Source organism: Apodemus sylvaticus, chromosome 4 (assembly GCF_947179515.1).
Source record: "Apodemus sylvaticus chromosome 4, mApoSyl1.1, whole genome shotgun sequence".
In the NCBI taxonomy this organism is placed as follows: Eukaryota; Metazoa; Chordata; class Mammalia; order Rodentia; family Muridae; genus Apodemus; species Apodemus sylvaticus.
The window spans coordinates 39463869-39483106 of NC_067475.1; the positions used below are offsets into that span (position 1 = coordinate 39463869).

The window sequence follows — 19238 nt, forward strand, 5'->3', positions numbered from 1 at the left end:
ACCGACCTTTTCAACACACCTAACTGCCTTAGTTTCCTCATCTCTGAAATGGGGATAATCACACAAGCTGGCACTCAGCAGTGTTTCTTCTCTGTCAGTGGCTCTCCTCAGTTAGGTCCAGCCCTTGAGTATCATCCTCTCCAAGCCTGCCCTACGAGAGCCACGCCCTGGGGCCTGGGCATCCCTTTCACACCCCCTTCTGTCACTTCCATTTCAATCAGCGAAAATGAACTCGATCCCTTTGGTAGGCGATTCTTCATCAAGGAGACATTAATGGGTAGTGTCCCTCACATCTGTCCACTCAAGGTGATCTCCTGATGCTCTGAGGAAAAGGGCGGAGCTTCTGGCAGAACGAGCCCACACAGAGAGGGCAGTACCGCCGGACACGTCCAGTTGCTCAGTATCCACTGTCTACAAATACTGGACGAATATATTTTTATTCTCAAGTACAGTTTCTCCCCAAGTCAGATTTCGAAAGTCAGCAATCAGCATAACTTCACCTACTTATGGCTTCCGGAGCTCAGAGACTTTCCTGGAGCTCAAGCTGGCACAGAAGCCTTGAGGGTGGACAACATTCGGTTAAAACTATTAACTTAAAACACAAAACGCACATATTCACACTTGATGTAATGTCTGTATAATTTGTGGTAAGGCTTGGATTAATGGCTGGAAGATTTTTTTTCCCCAACAACAACCAAAATCTCCTTACATTAGGTTTAGTTTTTAGAAATGCATTATTGAATATTGCATTATTGATATTAAATTGCACCATCAATATTAGGATGCAGAGAGCAAGGTCGAGGGGAGGAGTATGGTCCAGCAGGCAGACTGCTGGCCTAGTGTGCACAGGGCTCTGGGTCCAGCCCCATACCACAGTCCTCCCTCAGGAGGTGGAGACAGGAGAGTCAGAAGCTCAAGGTTAGCCTCGGCTACACTGTGAGATGAAAGCTGGTCTACATGAGATCCTGTCTCAAAATAACAACGAAAACCTGTTGAAACACACATATGAAAAGATGAGGAAGGAGTCCTGTGTCATCAGCAAAATAAAACTGCTGAGTTTTATTCTGTTCCAAGCATTTGTGTGTGTCTCTCTGGGTGAGTACACGTCTGTGTATGGCGTAGGCATGTGTATGGGAGTGCGGGCATATGTGTGTACATGTGGACAAAGAACAGAGGTCAGTGCTGGGTATCCTTCTCCATTGCTGTCTCTTACTCAACCTGAAACTCACTAATTCAGCTGGACCAGCTCTCCATCAACCCATGACGACCACCTCCTGCCTCTTCTGTTCAGGTCCAGAAGCCAACAAATCTGCCCTGCTGTGTCCAGCTTTCAGCTGTGGACTGAGGTCCTCATGCCCAGGAAGTGGCCCCCTTACTGACTGAACCCCAAGCCACTTCCAGGGGTTTTTTGATCCAAGTTAGCTATCTCAGGAGGAGGCTGAGAGCAGTTTCACTCATGCCTCATTAAAAATCAGGCAAATTCACTACAGTGAGCACAAGATACCCAACAAGAACACTGTCAAGGGCCAAAATCCCACATCCACAATTTTGAGACACAACAGAACTTCTACCTGCAGTGTTTTCTTATTTTGCATATTATTCATGTCGCTTTTAAGATATAAACTCATCTTCTCCTGACTATGAAAGGTTACAGGTGCCAAAGGCAAGGCAGGAGAAGTCCATCTTCATCACCCCACGCCAGGGAGGAGAGAATCTGTGGTTCTTTCAGACACATTTATGAGACTACAGCTGCTCAACAGCAGGACTCACGCTGCAAAAGCTCAGTGGTTTTAGAATCAGCATGAGTCTAAAAATGGTGCGCACAGCAGTAAGGACATTTCTCTTACTAAGTGGTAACGATGTTTCTCTTCATACATGTGTGCCTCCTGCTGTGAAGGGTGATGCAGCTCTGCAAATGGCAGTTGGGACCAGGGCGCGACACACTAATGAAAAACAGAAACACTGGGAACAGCAGGCAGCCCTGCCAGCGCTAATATGGTAATTTACATACTGACTTTGTCAAGGGGTGAATACATATGCTTATATGTATATTTTATAAATATGAATATTGTAAGTGTTAAAGGAATCTCAAAAATATAGGTAAGAGCTGTCTGAAAAGCTGTGGTGGGACCGCGGCGAAGGAAGCCATATGGATCCTTCACTGTGACTGCTCACACTTTATAATTCAAATGTCTAGCCTTCCGGTTTCTGTCTCCAGCTGGAGACCATCCTCTGCCACAGTGCACCATATCCAGGTGGCACAGGGAGACAGCTAACCACTCAGGAGTGTGGAGTGACCTGAGAGCACAGGTATGACCACGTCTGCTGTTCAGAGGAACCCATATGGAACCTTGAGGCAGGAGCCCTAAGGATTCTGTCTCTGGCTGGGAACCATCCTCTGACACAGAACACCATATCCAGGTCGCACAGGGAGATAGCTAACCTCCCAGGAATGCAGAGAGGCCTGAGAGAGCAGAGCTGATCCTGGGCCACAGAGCTACAGACACAAACACTACCACCGGAGAGCGGGTCTCCCAGGAGTGCCAACATAACTGTGTGCACAGAGAGAACAGAAATCCCAGGAGTACAGATACACAGGCTTGCAGGACAGGGAAGCCACAGTCAGAGACAGCAACACCAGCTAACACCAGAGATAACCAGATGGCAAAAGGCAAACGCAAGAATATTACCAATAGAAACCATGGCAACGTGGCACCATCTGAACCTAGTTCTCTCACGATAGCAAACCCTGGATACCCCAACACACCAGAAAAGCAAGATCTGGATTTAAAATCACATCTCATGATTCTGATAGAGGACTTCAAGAAGGACATAAATAACTCCCTTAAGGAAATACAGGAGGACATGGATCAACAGGTAGAAGCTCTTAAAGAGGAAGCACAAAAATCCCTTAAAGAATTACAGGAAAACACAAACAAGTGAAAGAACTGGACAAAACCATCCAAGGTCTAAAAATGGAGGTAGAAACAATAAAGAAATCACAAAGGGAGACAACTCTGGACATAGAAAACCTTGGAAAGAAATCAGGAGTCATAGATACAAGCATCAACAACAAAATATAAGAGATAGAAGAAAGAATCTCAGGTGTTGAAGATACCATAGAAAACATTGACTCAACAGTCAAAAAAAATGCAAAATGTAAACGGCTTATAACCCAAAACATTCAGGAAATCCAGGACACAATGAGAAGACCAAACCTAAGGATTATAGGTATAGAAGAGAGCAAAGATTTACAACTTAAAGGGTCAGTAAATTTCTTCAACAAAATTATAGAAGAAAACTTCCCTAACCTAAAGAAAGAGATGCCCATGAACACAAAAGAAGCCTACAGAACTCCAAATAGACTGGACAAGACCAGAAAGTCCTCCCGGCACATAATAATCAAAACATGAAATGCACTAAAAAAAGAATATTAAAAGAAGTAAAGGAAAAAGGTCAAGTAAAGACAGACCTATCAGAATTACACCAGACTTCTTGCCAGAAACTATGAAAGCTAGAAGATCCTGGGCAGATATCATACAGACCCTAAGAGTACCCAGGCTACTATACCCAGCAAAACTCTCAATTACCATAGAGGGAGAAAACAAGAGATTCCATGACAAAACCAAATTTACAGAATATCTTTCCACAAACCGAGCTCTATTAAGGATAATGGGTGGAAAATACCAACACAAGGATGGAGACTACACCCTAGAAAAACCAATAAAGCAGTCTTCTTTCAACAAACCCCAAAGAAGATAGCCACATAAACATAATTCCACCTTTAACAACAAAAATAACAGGAAGTAATAATCATTTTTCCTTCATATCTCTTAACATCAATGGAGTCAATTCCTCAATAAAAAAACATAGACTAACAGACTGGATATGTAAACAGGACCCAACATTTTGCTGCATACAGGAAACACACCTCAGTGACAAAGAGAGTCACTGCCTCAGAGTCAAAGGGACAAAGTCAAATAGGACAAAATGGCAAAGAACAGATTGGGTAAGATTTTTACCAATCCCATATCTGACAGAGGGCCAATATCCAGTGTATACAAAGAACTCAAGAATTAGACTCCAGAGAGTCAAATAACCCTATTAAAGATGGGGTACAGAGCTAAACAGAATTCTCAACCGAGGAAATGTGAATGACTGTGAAGCACCTAAAGAAATGTTCAACATCTTTCATTATCAGGGAGATGCAAATCAAAACAACCCTGAGATTTCACCTCACATCAGTCGGAATGGCTAACATGAAAAAACTCAGGTGACAGCAGATGCTGGTGAGGATGTGGAGAAAGAGGAACACTCCTCCACTGCTGGTGGGATTGCAAGCTGGTACAAACACTCTGGAAATCAGTTTGGCAGTTCCTCAGAAAATTAGACATAATACTACCTAAGGACTCAGCTATACCACTCCTGGGCATATACTCAGAAGATGCTCCTACATGTAATAAGGACACATGCTCTACTATGTTCATAGCAGCCTTATTTATAATAGCCAGAAACTGGAAAGAACACAGATGTCCCTCAACCAAGGAATGGATACAGAAAATGTGATATATTTACACAATGGAATACTATTCAGCTATTAAAAACAACGAATTCATGAAATTCTTAGGCAAATGGATGGAACTAGAAAGTGTCATCCTGAGTGAGGTAACCCAATCACAAAAGAACACACATGGTATGTACTCACTGATAAGTCGATATTAGCCCAAAAGCTCAGAATAAACAAGACAATTCACAGACCATATGAAGCTCAAGAAGAAGAAAGACCAAAGTGTGGGTGCTTTGGTTTTTCTGAGAAAGAGAACAAAATGCTCACAGGAACAATTATGGAGACAGTGTGGGGCAGAGACTGAAGGAAAGGCCATCCAGAGACTGTCCTACCTGGGGATTCATCCTATAAATAGTCACCAAACTCCGACGCTACTGTGAATGCCAAGAAGTGCTTGCTGAAAGAAGCCTGCTATGTCTGTCTACCGAGGGGCCCTGTCAGAGCCTGAGAGATACAGAGGCAGATGCTAGCAGCAAACCATTGGACTGAGTGTGGGGTCCCCAGTGGAGGAGTTGGAGGGAGGACTGGAGGAGCTGAAGGGGTTTGCAGCCTCGTGGTAAGGAAGAATGATGATGTAGGCCAACCAGAACTCCCAGGGCTCCCAGGAACTACGCCATCAACCAAGGGGTACACATGGCTCCAGACGCATTTGTGGAGGAGGAATGATTTGTCTGGCATCAGTGGGAGGAGAGATCCTGGGTCCTATGAAGGCTCAATAGACACTCCAGTGAGGGGAAATCGAGGGGGGGAGCTAGGGGGGAGTGGGGTGGGTGGAGGGGCATTTTCATGGAGGCAGGGGAAGAGAGGATGGGTTGGTGGTTTTCTGGGAGGGAGGAAACTGGGGAAGGATAGAACATTTGAAATGTAAATGAAGAATATATTCAATAAAAACTAAAAAAAAAAAATAATTCAAATGTCATCTCAGCTAAGTGAAAACTAATGCTCCGTATTGTCATAAAGTCAGGATAAACATGAAGAATACCTGTGCTTGTCCCCAGAGAAAAAGGGAGAGAAAAAACGAATGGGTCTCAGGAAAATGGAAATTACATATACCCAGGATGTGTTCATTCTCTTAAAAATCACAACATAACAAATATTAATAACTATTAATGATGTGTACATAAGCAACATAATAGTCAGTGTACAATTTTTAAATTTTGCTCAGGTCACGGAACCTATTTCTATTCTTGAAATAAAGAATATCTCATAGAGTCTACCACATACTCATCCTGATTGCTAATATCACAGTGAGGGCGTCATTGAATCCTAGGGCACACACGGAGCACCTCGTATGTTAATGCAAGGTAAGCAAAATGGTGTAACCAGTTGGGAAAATAGCCTGTGAGTTTCTTATAAAAGCACTGAGTATTAACCTTAGGCGGCTGAGATGTATTCATGGATGTTAGCTTAAGAAAAATGAGCGTATGTTCATGGAAAGACTTGTACGACATGTTCACAGCACTTTTATTAATGAGGCATAAAAAACCCAGATGTCTACCAATAAAATACTATGCAAGCAGACTGGCATATCTGTACAATGAAATACTTCTCAGAAATGAGAAGAAAGGCTACTGATCTATGAAACTCACTGGGTCGTGAGAGAGAAAACACTGTCACATCATTTCTATCCTCTGTGACCCTAGCCTAGCCATCGAAGGCACGAGATGAGAAACTCAAACCTGTCAGAGAAAACCTCAGAACAGTGGATATGGAAGAAGGGAGGTGGGGGGAAGGGTGAGAACGGCTGAGGGGCGTGAGGGGCTTCTCTAGAGTAACCGTGACAGTTTACATTTTGGTAGGCACTGAGTTTACACAGGTGTACAGATTTGCCGAAATGTAACCAACACTGCTAAGTCATGCATTTCTTTTGTTTTTCTTTTTTCTAATAAAGGAAATCATTTCATTGGCTTACAATTTCAGAGGCTTAGTTATATTATCATCATAGTGGGAAGTAGACATGCATGGCTCTGTAGCAGTAACTGAGAGTTTACATCTTGATCTTCAGGCAGCAGGCAAGAGAGAGACACTGGGCCTGGTGCAAGCTTTTGAAATGTCAAAGGCCACTCCCAGTGACACGCCTACTTCAAAAGGCTGTCTCACCTCCAACAAGGCCACATTACCTAATCCTTTCCAAACAGTATATCAAGTGGGGACCAAGCATTCATGCACACTATCCAGTGGAGGGTACTTGTATTCAAACCACCACGTTCTACTCGCTGACGGCCATGAGAAGACATGTATTTCATAAGCGTGAGATCTTGGGATGAGATAAAAGGATGTACATTTGTAAACTAGTTCTGTCCCAGTAAGCATATATTGGACATTAGTTAATAATGTGTGATGAGTGAATTTGTCAATGTCTGCATTGACAACTCACCTTAAGAGGCTTCCAAAAAAAAAAACCCCAAAAAGATAGACATGTGACAAACAACATCCATTATGTTTGCACAATGACATGAAATTATTACATTTTTTTCTTTTTTCCTTCCATAAATTGTTGGAAATAGCTACAAGACACTTTAATTAAGCTCCACATGTTTGTACACAGCAGGATCTCTTCATCAGTGCATGTTGGCCTATGTTCTCTTTCTGAAGTAGTTTGAATTATTTTTAAAGAATGTGGATGGAGCTGGAGAGATGGCTCAGTGGCTAAGAGCACTAACTGCTCTTGCAGAGGTCCAGGGTTCTATTCCCAACACACACAGCAACACATAACCATGTGTAACTTTTATCACAGGAGATCCAACACTGTCTTCTGACCTCCATGAGTATTTATATGCAAATCAAACACACATAAACATAAAATAATTTTTAAAAAGTTTTAAAGCCTTGTATAGCATTGCTGAGACTGAGACAGGAGAGACCACGATTGTTCAGTGTGCTTCCTGAGCTGTGCACTGAGCGTGGAACACGTGGATTCTGGGGTTCTAAGGGTAGTCCCAGGCCTCCCCCTGACCCACTCCTCAGATCAGTCCATTTTCAAGAGAGGAGATCCTGCAGCATTGGAAGTCCACTGTATGCAAGGGAGCCACGGGGGCCATCTTTCTTCCTTCCCTCATGTGAGCGCCCTCTTCCCCTCCTCTCCTCCTCTCCTCCCCTCCTCCCCTCCCTTGGAAAGAGAATCTGTTCTCTCCAGCAAAGGATCTTCCCCCTCCTTAGATGTTGCTCCTTAGAGTAGATCAGCCTCCTTCTAAGGATCCCTAGACCTGAGATTGAGGGTCTCTGGAGCAGGGAGTGGGAACTCTAACTTGAAGCACAGCTAATGGAATAAAATGGCTCAGGCTAAGGGCTGCACTCCTGTGACTGGTCACATCAAAGCCTCACTGAAGCAAGACTTTCCCTTCTATAGGTCTTCCCTCCCTGTGCATTTGAATAGCCATCACTGAGGACCTTTATAAAAGGAATGGCTGCTGTGAGGAACAGAATTCTGTCAGTCCAGATATCACGATCAAGTACTTCAGCAATTAATGCTTGATCAATATTAACAGTAACCTGTAACTACAGATTTTAAATATGAGCCACTTTTCTATTTTGTTTTACACTAAACTCTATATTAGGTATGTCCCTACAAACAAATATACATATAGATCTATCTCTGCTGTGTCTCTAACATTTAGTTTATGAGCATTTTGGCACAGTAACTATTAAAGAAGATGCATTAAGATCAAGGACTTCTCCCAACAGAACACCCCCACAGCAGGGCCCTGAGATGGGAATACCGCCTCCCTGACAGTCACATGCTTTGTCACCACACCACATTCTCCTAGACAACACTTTCTGTGTGCACTATTACGGTGGATCAAAATATGACTCAGACCATCATCATTAGTATTCGGGGCATTATGTGTTGCTGCTTATCAGATTCTGATTTACATATGAATTATATGACTAGGTATTTTTGATATATACATTTAATCCATTTTCCTGGAGTTTGGAATAGCGTATAATAAAAGCCTGTCAAGACCCATTTTGGAGTATGTAGGTAGATTACTGACTCTGTTTCACTCCTTCTTACCTCGTTAGCTGGAATGTCGGCAAAGGGCTTGATGACGGCAGCCAGTGGGATCTGAGCTTGCTTAGCCATGTCTGACGTGCATGGAAAGCAGTACGTGGTACAGCGGATGTAGCGGGGGCTCGCGTGGCCTGAGTCATTCAAAGTCACACAGACAAATCTTGGTTAGAATAAATATCCAGTCTAAGATACTCAAGCAAAAGTAAACTACAATTCATCCTTATCTATAAATATTTTTTTGTTTCTAAAAAAGTGTATGAAGTATTGTAAAATTCTGTGATCTACTTATCAGGGACATACACAAGACTACTGAACCTTACTAGAGAAAGAGGGCGCTAGATCCCCAGGAGCCAGAGTAACAGGCTGCTGTGAGCTGCCTAACAAGGGAGCTAGGAACTGAACTTGGGTCCTGTGGAAGAGTAGTGCTCTTAACTGCTGAGCCATCTCTCCAGTTGAACAATCACCTCTTCGTTCCCACTTCTACTAAGACATCTGCCATGGGCATGTAATTATCTGTAGACCATTTCATATGGTCAAATGAGATTTGTTCAAATATAACTGCAATTTGTTTTATTTTCTCTTAAGTTTGTAAATTGAATTTATATATTAAAATCTAGTTGTAAAAGAAATGTTACTTTTAAAATCACAATTACTTTTCAATATACATTAGATTTTCTGACCAAATATATATATATGTGTCATATATATATATATATTATATTTTGTATGGCACACAGGAGAATTAAAATATCATCCATGAAGAATATTTTAATCATTAGAATAATTTAGTTTTTTTTCTTCAAAAAGATAGCATCATTAACAAATTGTGTTAGGAAAACTGGATATCTATATGTAGAAGGATCCTGATCACCCCGGATACAAATCAATTTCCAATGGATCAAAGATTTCAACATTAGACCCCAAACTCTGGAACTTGCAAAACAAAGAGTCTGAAGAACATATCAGGAATTAGGCTCAGGTAAGGAAGACTATGGCGTATACATAAGGATGTAGGATCAGGTAAGGAAAAGTAGAAGAGTTCACATCAGCCAGGACTTGGGCTCAGGTAAGGAAGAGTAGGGGGTGCACATCAGGATTTAGGATCAGGTAAAGAAGAGTAAGGCCAACATATCAGGATCTAGGCTCAAGTAAGAAAGAATAGGGAGAACATGTCAGGATTTAGGCTCAGGTAAGGAAGAGTAGGGAGTACACGTCAGGATTTAGGCTCCGGTAAGGACTTTCCAAATAGAACTGCAAAGTCACCCAGGAAGTAGGACCAATTATCTCATAACAAGGATATAGGACCAATAACCTAATAACAAGTGCGACTTCATAAAATTAAACAGCTTCTGTACAGCAAAGGAAACTGTTAATCAACTGAAGACAGAGCAGCCTACAGGCTGGGAAAAACCTTGCCAGCTACACATCTGGCAGAGGATTACTGCCTATAATATACAAGAACTCAAACAATAGACACCAAGGAAACAACCAAATTAAAAAGTGAGCTCTGGAACCGAATAAATACTTCTCAGGAGAAGACAAATGGCTGAGAAATATTTTTACAATTAGGGTTAGGGTTAGGGTTAAGGTTAGGGTTCCTTAGCCATCCAGGAAAATGCAAATTGAAACTACTTTGAGGTTTCATCTTAATTCAATCAGAATGGCTAAGATTTAAAAAACAAAACAAAACAAAACAAAAAACATACAACCACAGATTCTGGTGAGGATGTGGGGGAAGGGGAGCCCTTGAGCACTGTTGGTGGGAGTGCATATTGGCAGAGCTACTTTGGACATTAGTATGGCTGTTCCCTGGCCCAGCTATCCTATCCAATGGACGATATCCTCCCACAGAGATGCATGCCCACCCATGCTCATAGCTGCTCCACTCACAATAGCCAGGACATGGAAACCGCTTAAACAGCTATCTGTTATCAACAGATCAACAGAGAATAGAAATATGTTATCTATACACAATAGAATTTCATTCTACCATAAAAAGTTAATTATTAAATCTGTAAATAAATAGACACAATCGGAAAACATACTGAGTTATCCGAAGTAACTCAGATCTATGAAGATAAACATATGTTCTCACTCATATATGGATCTCAGTGTCAAATCCTTAGATCGCTTGCTTAACTTGGGGTACCTGTTAGACTCCAGGGAACTAGGAAGTAACCACTGGTGGGACAAGGGAATTTCCTGGTTCATGTTTTGGTCTCCATCACATCGCCTGTAGGTAAGGCTGCAGGGCATTCTCTTGACTAACGATTGATGTGGAAGAGACCAGTTCACTGGGCGCAGTGCCATCCTGGGCAGGTCATCCTGGGCAGTAATAATGAAGCAGGCTGGGCAAGCCGTGTGGAGTAAGCCGGATCCTCTGCAGCCTCTGCTTCAGTTCTTGCCTCTAGGTTCCTACTCCTTTCCTGCTTTGAATTCCCTCCTCAATGATGGACTGTGATATGGAAGTGGAAGCCAGCTAAAGTCTTCGTTCTCAAACTGGTTTTGGTGATGGACTTTATCATAGCAATAGCAAGCAGACTGAGATAGTGAAGAAAGACCTCAAGGGACAGGGGATGGCAAAACACAGGTGGTGTGAAAAAGAAAGGGGGATGGTGGGGAGGGACGTTTAAGCAGGCAAGGGAATGGAGCAGAGGAAATTAACACTGTGGATGTTTGGGAAAAAATATTGAAAATTCCCTATTTTATAAAGTTCATATTTTTTCATATGAAATAATTTAATTGTGTAAATATCCTAAATGGATAATGTTCCTCCCAAAGTCATAGACTGACAAATAAGAAGTCCAGTGGCTGTTGTCATTGCCTTTGGTTCCCACCAGAACTTGATGGTAAGATCCTACTGTTGAAGACATCATATACTTTGCTTACAAATATGGAGAAATCAAGTGGTACTAACTGGGAAGCTTCCTTCCTATCGGCTAGCTTTCATAGTACCTGAAGGTACTCTTGGGGTGCTTTGGGGTTATGTTATCAACAGTCTTACCTAACTGTGGATCCACTGAGCTACTATAACAAATGGCATGGCAAGACAGTCTCACTGTTGCAATAGTGGCATGAATGTTATAGGGGCAACCAACTGCCCTCTTCTTGGATTCAAAACCTAATTCACGGGAGGAAATGCATGCCTGACACTGTGCATATGGTCAAGAACCCATGATTAGGGGTCTCAGAGGCCCGGGATTAAACCTGTGACTATCACTTCCCAAATGCCCTCTAAATTTAGATCTCTATACTCATAAATTAGTGCAGCGCTTAGACCTCATCAGAGAAGTTTCTGTGTGCAACAGATGGCGGATAACACAGAGACTCACCCCTGTGCAATTGCAGAGACTAAGTACCTGGATTGCTCAGCCACATACAGAACAACTGTTCACACCTGTGCCCCCAACCCAAGGCTCAGGAGACCTTGCAGAAGAGGGGGCAGAAGAACTGTACAAGTCACAATTTTTCTACCACACTCCAGTGAATACCCCTATGTCCATATTGGCAGCATTGATTGTGTTAGGTCATTTTGGGGAGTGGGAGAGGAATTTGGGAAAGATGCAAAGGTGTGGCTGGATCTGAGAAGTGAATATGATCGCAGTACATTGTATGCATACATGACCTGTTCAAAGGATCAATAGAAATAAAATGTTTATGTAACACTATGTAGGCACTGTCCTAGCTTTACAGTTTTTTCACTGGTACCAGGGATAGCACCTAGAACCTGGTGTGCTAGGCAAACACTCTATTGCTGAGTTATATACAGCCCTAGACTTTTTAGCTGCATTTTGAGACTGTGTTACTAATTTGCCCAGGCTGGCCTTGAATTTACTGTAGGCCAGATAAGCCTTGAACTTGAAATCCTTTTGCCTCATCCTCCTGGGGAACTAATATTGAAGGCCTTAACTATCAGCTAAAGTACTGATCTAAAACATTTAGACTTATAACCTATTAGGACCTGTGAATATAATCAGTGTTTATTGACTATCCACTTCATCTTAGGCACTGTCCTAAGTTTTTCTATAGACTATTGAGTTTATGTTTTTGAAGGGGTCATGGATAAGAGAAACAAAAAGAATGATTCTATTATGTGGGTCATTGGAATATGATAGACACTATGAAAAATAGCCTCTTTTGTTAAAGAATACCTGAGAGTAGGAGGCTGATTGAAATTTTAAATATTTGTACGGTCAACCTCAATATAAAGGAAACATTTGATTAGACACAAGGAGCTCACTCAGGTAAACTTACACAGGAAGCCTAGCAGAGGAGCTGTTTACATCGGAGTCCCAAGGCTGTGTTCAGAGGAGTTACAGGGTCAGACCATGTAGACTCATGAAGCTCACTAAGTCCTTGAGGTTTTACAAATGAAATGGTGCATCTCTGCTGGGGTTGGGTAGAGGAGTGTCATGACCTGGCTTGGGGCTCCCTGGCTCTGGTGTGGAGAACCAGAGTCAGAGAAGCCCAAGCCCAGGAAGAGGCTGCAGCAGGGGCCAAGTGAGAAACAGTCGTGACTCTGGCAAGCCCCACAGAGATAGAGCAGAGAGCACAGACAGATTCTGGGCAAGTGTCGATGTAGTAACAGGGCTGCTCGCAGGAACGATGCATGTGCCGTGCAGACGTGAGTCTGAGGAGCGGGAAGAATGTGCAACTGCTCTCCCTGAGAACTGAAAGTCTGCAAAGGACAGGAAAGGAACCGGTTTTCGAGGGTTGTGTGGGTGGAGATCAGAATTGGGTTAGAACACGTTCAGTCTGGGAAATGTATTAGGCAGTCTGTCATACAGCAAGTCTGAGTAGATGGTTAGAGGGGAGTTGAGTCCAGGCTGGCCACGGACCTTTAGGAGCTCTGATCAGGGATGCTATCTGGAAGCAGGCTAAGTCACCATAGCAATAACTGTGGCCAAACAAAGGTGAGGGAGGACTAACTAAGTCCAGGGCCCTTAATGTAAAGCACCCAGAGGAAGCTGAGAAAGCATCCTAAGGAGTGGGTGGGGCAGAGGGTGGGTGGAGCTTCACAGCCTCAGGTCAGAGCCCAGGACCCACAGGATAGAAGGAACTCCTACAAATGTCCTCTGACCTACACACACTCACACACACACACATGTATATACTTGCATGCATATACATACACATACACACATGATACATACACACATGCATACACACATATTCAAACACACATGCACATATATGCATATACACACATACATCTATACACATGCATACACACACATATATACAAGGAAGGAAGAAAGGAAGCTGTGAAATGAGGGAGATTCACCAAGAACAAACACGTTAGGAGAATTGTTGGAAAGAGTGTCCTAAAGGAGCTGAAGGGGTTTGCAGCCCCATAGGAAGAACATTATCAGCCAACCAGACCTCCCAGAGTTCTCAGGGACTAAACCACCAACCAAAGAGTATATATAGAGGGACCCATGGCTCCAACCACATATGTAGCAGAGGATGGCCTTGTGGGACATCAGTGAGAGGAGAGGCCCTTGGTCCTGTAGAGGCTCGATGCCCTGGTGTAGGGGGAATGCCAGGGCGGGGAGGCAGGAGTGGATGGGTGGGTGGGGGAACACCCTCATAGAAGCAGAAGGATGGGGGATGGGACGGGATTCTGGAGGAAAAACCAGGAAAGGGGATAACATTTGAAATGCAAATAAAGAAAATATCTAATAAAAAAATTCAAAAAAGAAAGAAAGGAAGAAAACAGCCCCCATGCCTCGGCAGTGAGTTGGCCCACAGAGTTTAGCCCCTCTGTTCACTCATGATGCCCAGCATGGTACACCAAGTCACCCTAGTAGGGGACTGAGTACCTTAAACTATAAGTCACAATTTGAATTAGGAAAAAACCCAGACACATTGTATTGTTCACTACCTGAAGTTCTCTGGACTACTACAGCGGAGAATATAATTCTATTGACAGCACCTTTTGGGTTCTTGGGGGACTAATAGGGAACTGGTCTACTCTCTCTATAATAGCATTGATCACTGGAGTCAAGGTTTTTGCTTTCAAAAAACCAGTAGACATTCTAACCCCTGCCCCCCTCCCAAAGTGACTGAGAACAAATACCTTGGTCTTGAATCGCACACTCAGTGGTGACCAGCGGAGGCACCTGGCCCCTGGTGTTTGTCGTGTAGACCTGTCCGCCTCTGGTGGCCCTGTCATTCTCGATCACTTGAATCTGACAAACAAGACATTAGGAGGGAGTTAAACTCAGTGACAACTCTTCCTGAATGCAGCTGAAAGGGACTGTGCTTGTTCCTGCGCCCTCTTCCTCCTCCTTCTTCAGAGAAAGAAGAAAAAAGAAGGGGAGAAGGGATGGCGAGAAAGAGAGAAAGGGGAAGGGGGGGGGTCTTTTAGAAATCCTTTTATTTTTCCTCATACAAATCAATCTAGCGTGTCTTCAGTCTTATCTTCATTTATTCTCATAATTTTAGAGCAAAAGTTATCAAATTTCCAAATTCTATTCTGAAGCAATCTTAACTCAGATCCTGACCTTTCAGAGACCTTAATTTTATTATGTTTTATCTTATTATAACCATGGATAAACATTTGAAAACTACTTTAGAAAGAAAAGAAATTTGAGACTTTTTAAAAAAAGAAACTACTTTTTTTCAATCAAAAGAAAATTCTAAGAAACATTAAATAGAGACAAAATTATATATATTATATATATATGTAAGCTAAAGCTCCCTACCTTGTACTCAGAATCCATCTTATCTCTTGGCTTGCCTCTCAAGTCCCCTCACCCCACCCCAAGAAGGGAATCTAAGGTATTGGGGAAATCTTTAGGAGTAAAGGTCCCCAAATGTTGCCATCTAATGTAGAAACATATTTATTTCTCTACCAATAATATTTTGGGTTTTTTTTTTTTTTTTTGGATTTGCCTTTTTCAGACAGGGTTTCTCTGTATAGTCCTGGCTGGCCTGGAACTCACTCTGTAGACCAGGCTGGCCTCGAACTCAGAAATCCGCCTGCCTCTGCCTCCCAGAGTGCTGGGATTACAGGCGTGCGCCACCACCGCCCGGCTCTACCAATAATATTTGATGATGAAGACTAGAACAGATTCCTTTTTATTTATTTTTTCTTTTTGTTATACCAGGGTAAAAAAAAAAGTGCAAGCAAAATTGAGTAGAATGAACTTAGGGTACCAAGAGGTAACCCCAGGACTGTCTTCCTCTACTTCCTCCTTTTCTGCTCCAGATTCTCACTTTCTACAGATAAGGAGGGGGGGGGACAACAGAGATAAACTCAAAGATGAGCATAAGAGAGCAGTGATAGAGGGCATCTAGGCTGGAATAAAAATGAAAGGATAAAACAGTTTCCCGTCGTTAATACAAATGCTGACTTTGAACCAACTCTAAAGTGTTCTCTCCTTCTCCAGTCTCAACCAGCACAGATGGTGCTGGCATCGTGGGTTCCAAGAATACTGGCAACCGACCAAGCCTGAATTTAAACCTGTATCTGTCTGCCGTCTGGCTTCCTCAGAGTTTGAGTAGTGACAAACACAAAGATATAGGATGTGTTCCAGATATCACTACCACGGCAAGACACAGACAAGATGCTACCAGGAAAAAGAAGTCTGTGGATACATTAAAACACTGTAATTATGTTCTGTATTTAACCACAAGCTAATTGGGTTACTCAAAAGAAGGGTAACTTTTACACTATTAAATGTCAGCATTTAGCAAAATCATCCCAACCAACATAGTCTAAGGTGGACACTGTCATGATACAGTCGCGTGTCTAGACCACTGAACCTACACAGTCACTGATAAGTAGACCATATTCTCACAGACCTTATTTCAAACGACCCATTTACAACTGGCCATGCCCTGTCCCCAAAGAAACGATGTTATAAATAGTCATTATTAATTAAACCCACATCCCCTCAAAATAAGACATAGAATAGTGTAAGACATATCAAATAGTTCTACCATTGTGAAAAATAGCTTTTTATTTATCCCCAAATGCACACTCTTGAAAAACAGCATCAGAAATGAGACAATAAGCAAAAATTCCAACAGTGACTTGGCTGCGACCTGCACGTGTGGGCTGAGATGTAGCACGGTGACATGTGATGATGTCAAAGCGCTCTCGGAAGACATAGATCTCCCCCGCCCACCCCCGAGATGTGCCACGGGCATCATTCCCACGAGTGCTTGGAGCCATAAAGCATAATCAGGAGAGCATGGAAAGGAAGCGCTGACCTTGGGAGAAACATATCAGAAGGAGAAGCAATTTAGGATGCTGGCCAGTTAGGAGTGCTGCTCCAGGCAGAACTGTTTGAACTGTATGTGGTGAAAGGAAGGGGGGAGGGGAGGAGGGGAGGATAGAGCCTCATCCCTCTGTGATATAGATGAGGACGAGGGGGACCTTCAGCAGAGCAGCTCCCACACGCCATAATGCCACTAAAACCACCAGTCAAACGTCTACTGTATGAGGTGCCTCACTCAGGATGGCGGAATGGAATCTTTCTTTGCAAAAGAGTTTATTTCGTTAATGAAATGTGTTGTTTTCATCATAGGAAAATAATCAGGCTCCATCTGGCATCAAGTTCTTTCTTCAAGATACAAACCGTGGGGCTGGCTTGCACATAACACTTGTGAGGTTCGTGATGAACCACAGCACCTGCTACTTCTTCTCATTAATGTTCACACATGCTCACACACACACACACACCCTCACTGAGCATGAGTGGCAGGTTCTGTGTAGGTGCTAGAGACAGCAGTGGACAAACTGGAAGTTTCAAGTAGAAGAACTGTGGCAGATAAATAACTGTACCAATAACGTGCCTCCTGCCAGGCAGTCAGATGTGGACATAAAGAGACATGATGCTCCAGTCCCAGTATCACTCCAGGGATACTGAGTGGGTAGTAAAGACATGGGGACAAAAAGGACCACATGAGTCAGGCCTTGTATATATACATATGCATAGGAAAGGGGCATATATACAGGCAATAGAAAATCAAGAGTCAGGCTGAGGCCCATACAAGGCATGTTTAAAGAGCTAGCCCAACTGAAACAGAGGCACGGGGCAAGGAGAGACCACATTAGAGGCATCTAGTATTTGTGTGCACATGTTGTGAGGGGACCAGGAGCCACAAGTGGCCAACAATGAAGCATCATGTGAGGAATCATAAGAATGTTGACTATTAGCTATAAAAGAGTGCTGGCAAGCTTTGTTCTGAGCCAGGATCTGCCCTGACTTCAACTGGATGGAAGCCTGGACACAGCCACTTCACAGCTAGTTGGAAGGCTCTGAGTCTCAGGCAGCTGGATGGTGGAGGCTTGCACCAGGGAGAGCTGATGAACAGAATTAATCCTAAGACTAAAGGAAGGTGTAAGAGTCTATGATGACTCGAAGGCTTTCTAGGTAAGGAGGTAGCAGACAGGGCTGGGGTTGGGTTCGGGGAAAGGTCTTACTGAGGATTCCATTTTTGCTGGAAGCTCTGAGAGTGAATACTTTGAGTAGTGGCCCCTCACCAGTGTGCCCACCACCCTCAGTCTGGATGGAGGGAGCCCAAGAACAAGAACTCTGAAAGTGCTCTCAGTGGATGTCAACTCCCTGTCCTTAGGGATGAATAATGTTGACTAAATATCCATGAAGACTAGAGAGTAAATGTCCACAAAGAAAAGGTCATTCCAAAGATTAAGCCTTGGAGCTCCCTAACACTAAGTGGGGAGAGGTATCAAGCAATGACAAGAACCTACACCCTTACACATACATATATACACACATACAAGCAAACATATCACACATGTACACACACATATATGCATATACTACACACTCATACACATATACACAAACATATACTCATACCCACATGTAAACATATACACATATGTACATATATATACAAACACACATACATATATGTATATACATACCACATGCATACACACATACACACAAACCTACACAAAAAGCACATATGTATGCACAAACACAGTATCATGCACACACAAACACCTATATACAGCACAAACAAATACATGCACATTCACACATAGAGACATGCACATTCACAAACACACCCAGACACACTCACATACAATACACACAAATACAATGGCACAAACACAAAGGTACATGCAAATTCACCTGCAAATGCAAACACATGGTTAAGAGATGGAGGCATGTAAGTCAAAAGTATTAGGTGTAAAGACCTGGTGGAGAGAGCAGTTGCTTTGGCTTTCGAAGCTACAAAGGTAGTAGGCAGTAGATGGAAATACAATGCTCTCAGGGGGAAGTCTGAAAATTGATAGTATTCGTGGTCACAGGGCCTGTGGTTAGATCTGGGAAAGGTTAAAGGAAGTGGAAACCTGGGAGGCCAGGGAACTGGGAAGTTTATCTACAAGGATATTAAAGGTGGCTGAGATTATAACAGGAACAGACCTTGGGGAGACAGAGTTGGGGGAGGTTTTCTGAAATCACTTTCAAAATAAGCTCAAGGTAAACAAATTTCAAACACTAATTATCCAATAATTGTGTTTTAGTGAAAGACATTTTGTTACTGGCCTATTCATCTTAATGGAAGAAAGATTTATTCTGGATGTTTCAGAGGACTCAGTTCATGGCTGCTTGGCCCCATGAGTTTGGTCAGAGCCTCCTGGTGGAGGAGCAGGTGGAATGTATGTGGCAT

At 42.9% G+C, this 19238-nt stretch overlaps 1 protein-coding gene across 1 annotated transcript in view; it reads right to left on the reverse strand.

Annotated features, from left to right (window-relative positions):
- The window catches only part of Sec24d (SEC24 homolog D, COPII coat complex component), a 106296-nt gene that overhangs the window by 59837 nt on the left and 27221 nt on the right, over positions 1-19238 (reverse strand). The window contains 2 exon segments of the mRNA XM_052179302.1: positions 8583-8710; positions 14659-14770. Of these exon segments, the coding sequence (XP_052035262.1) occupies positions 8583-8710; positions 14659-14770 (240 nt within the window).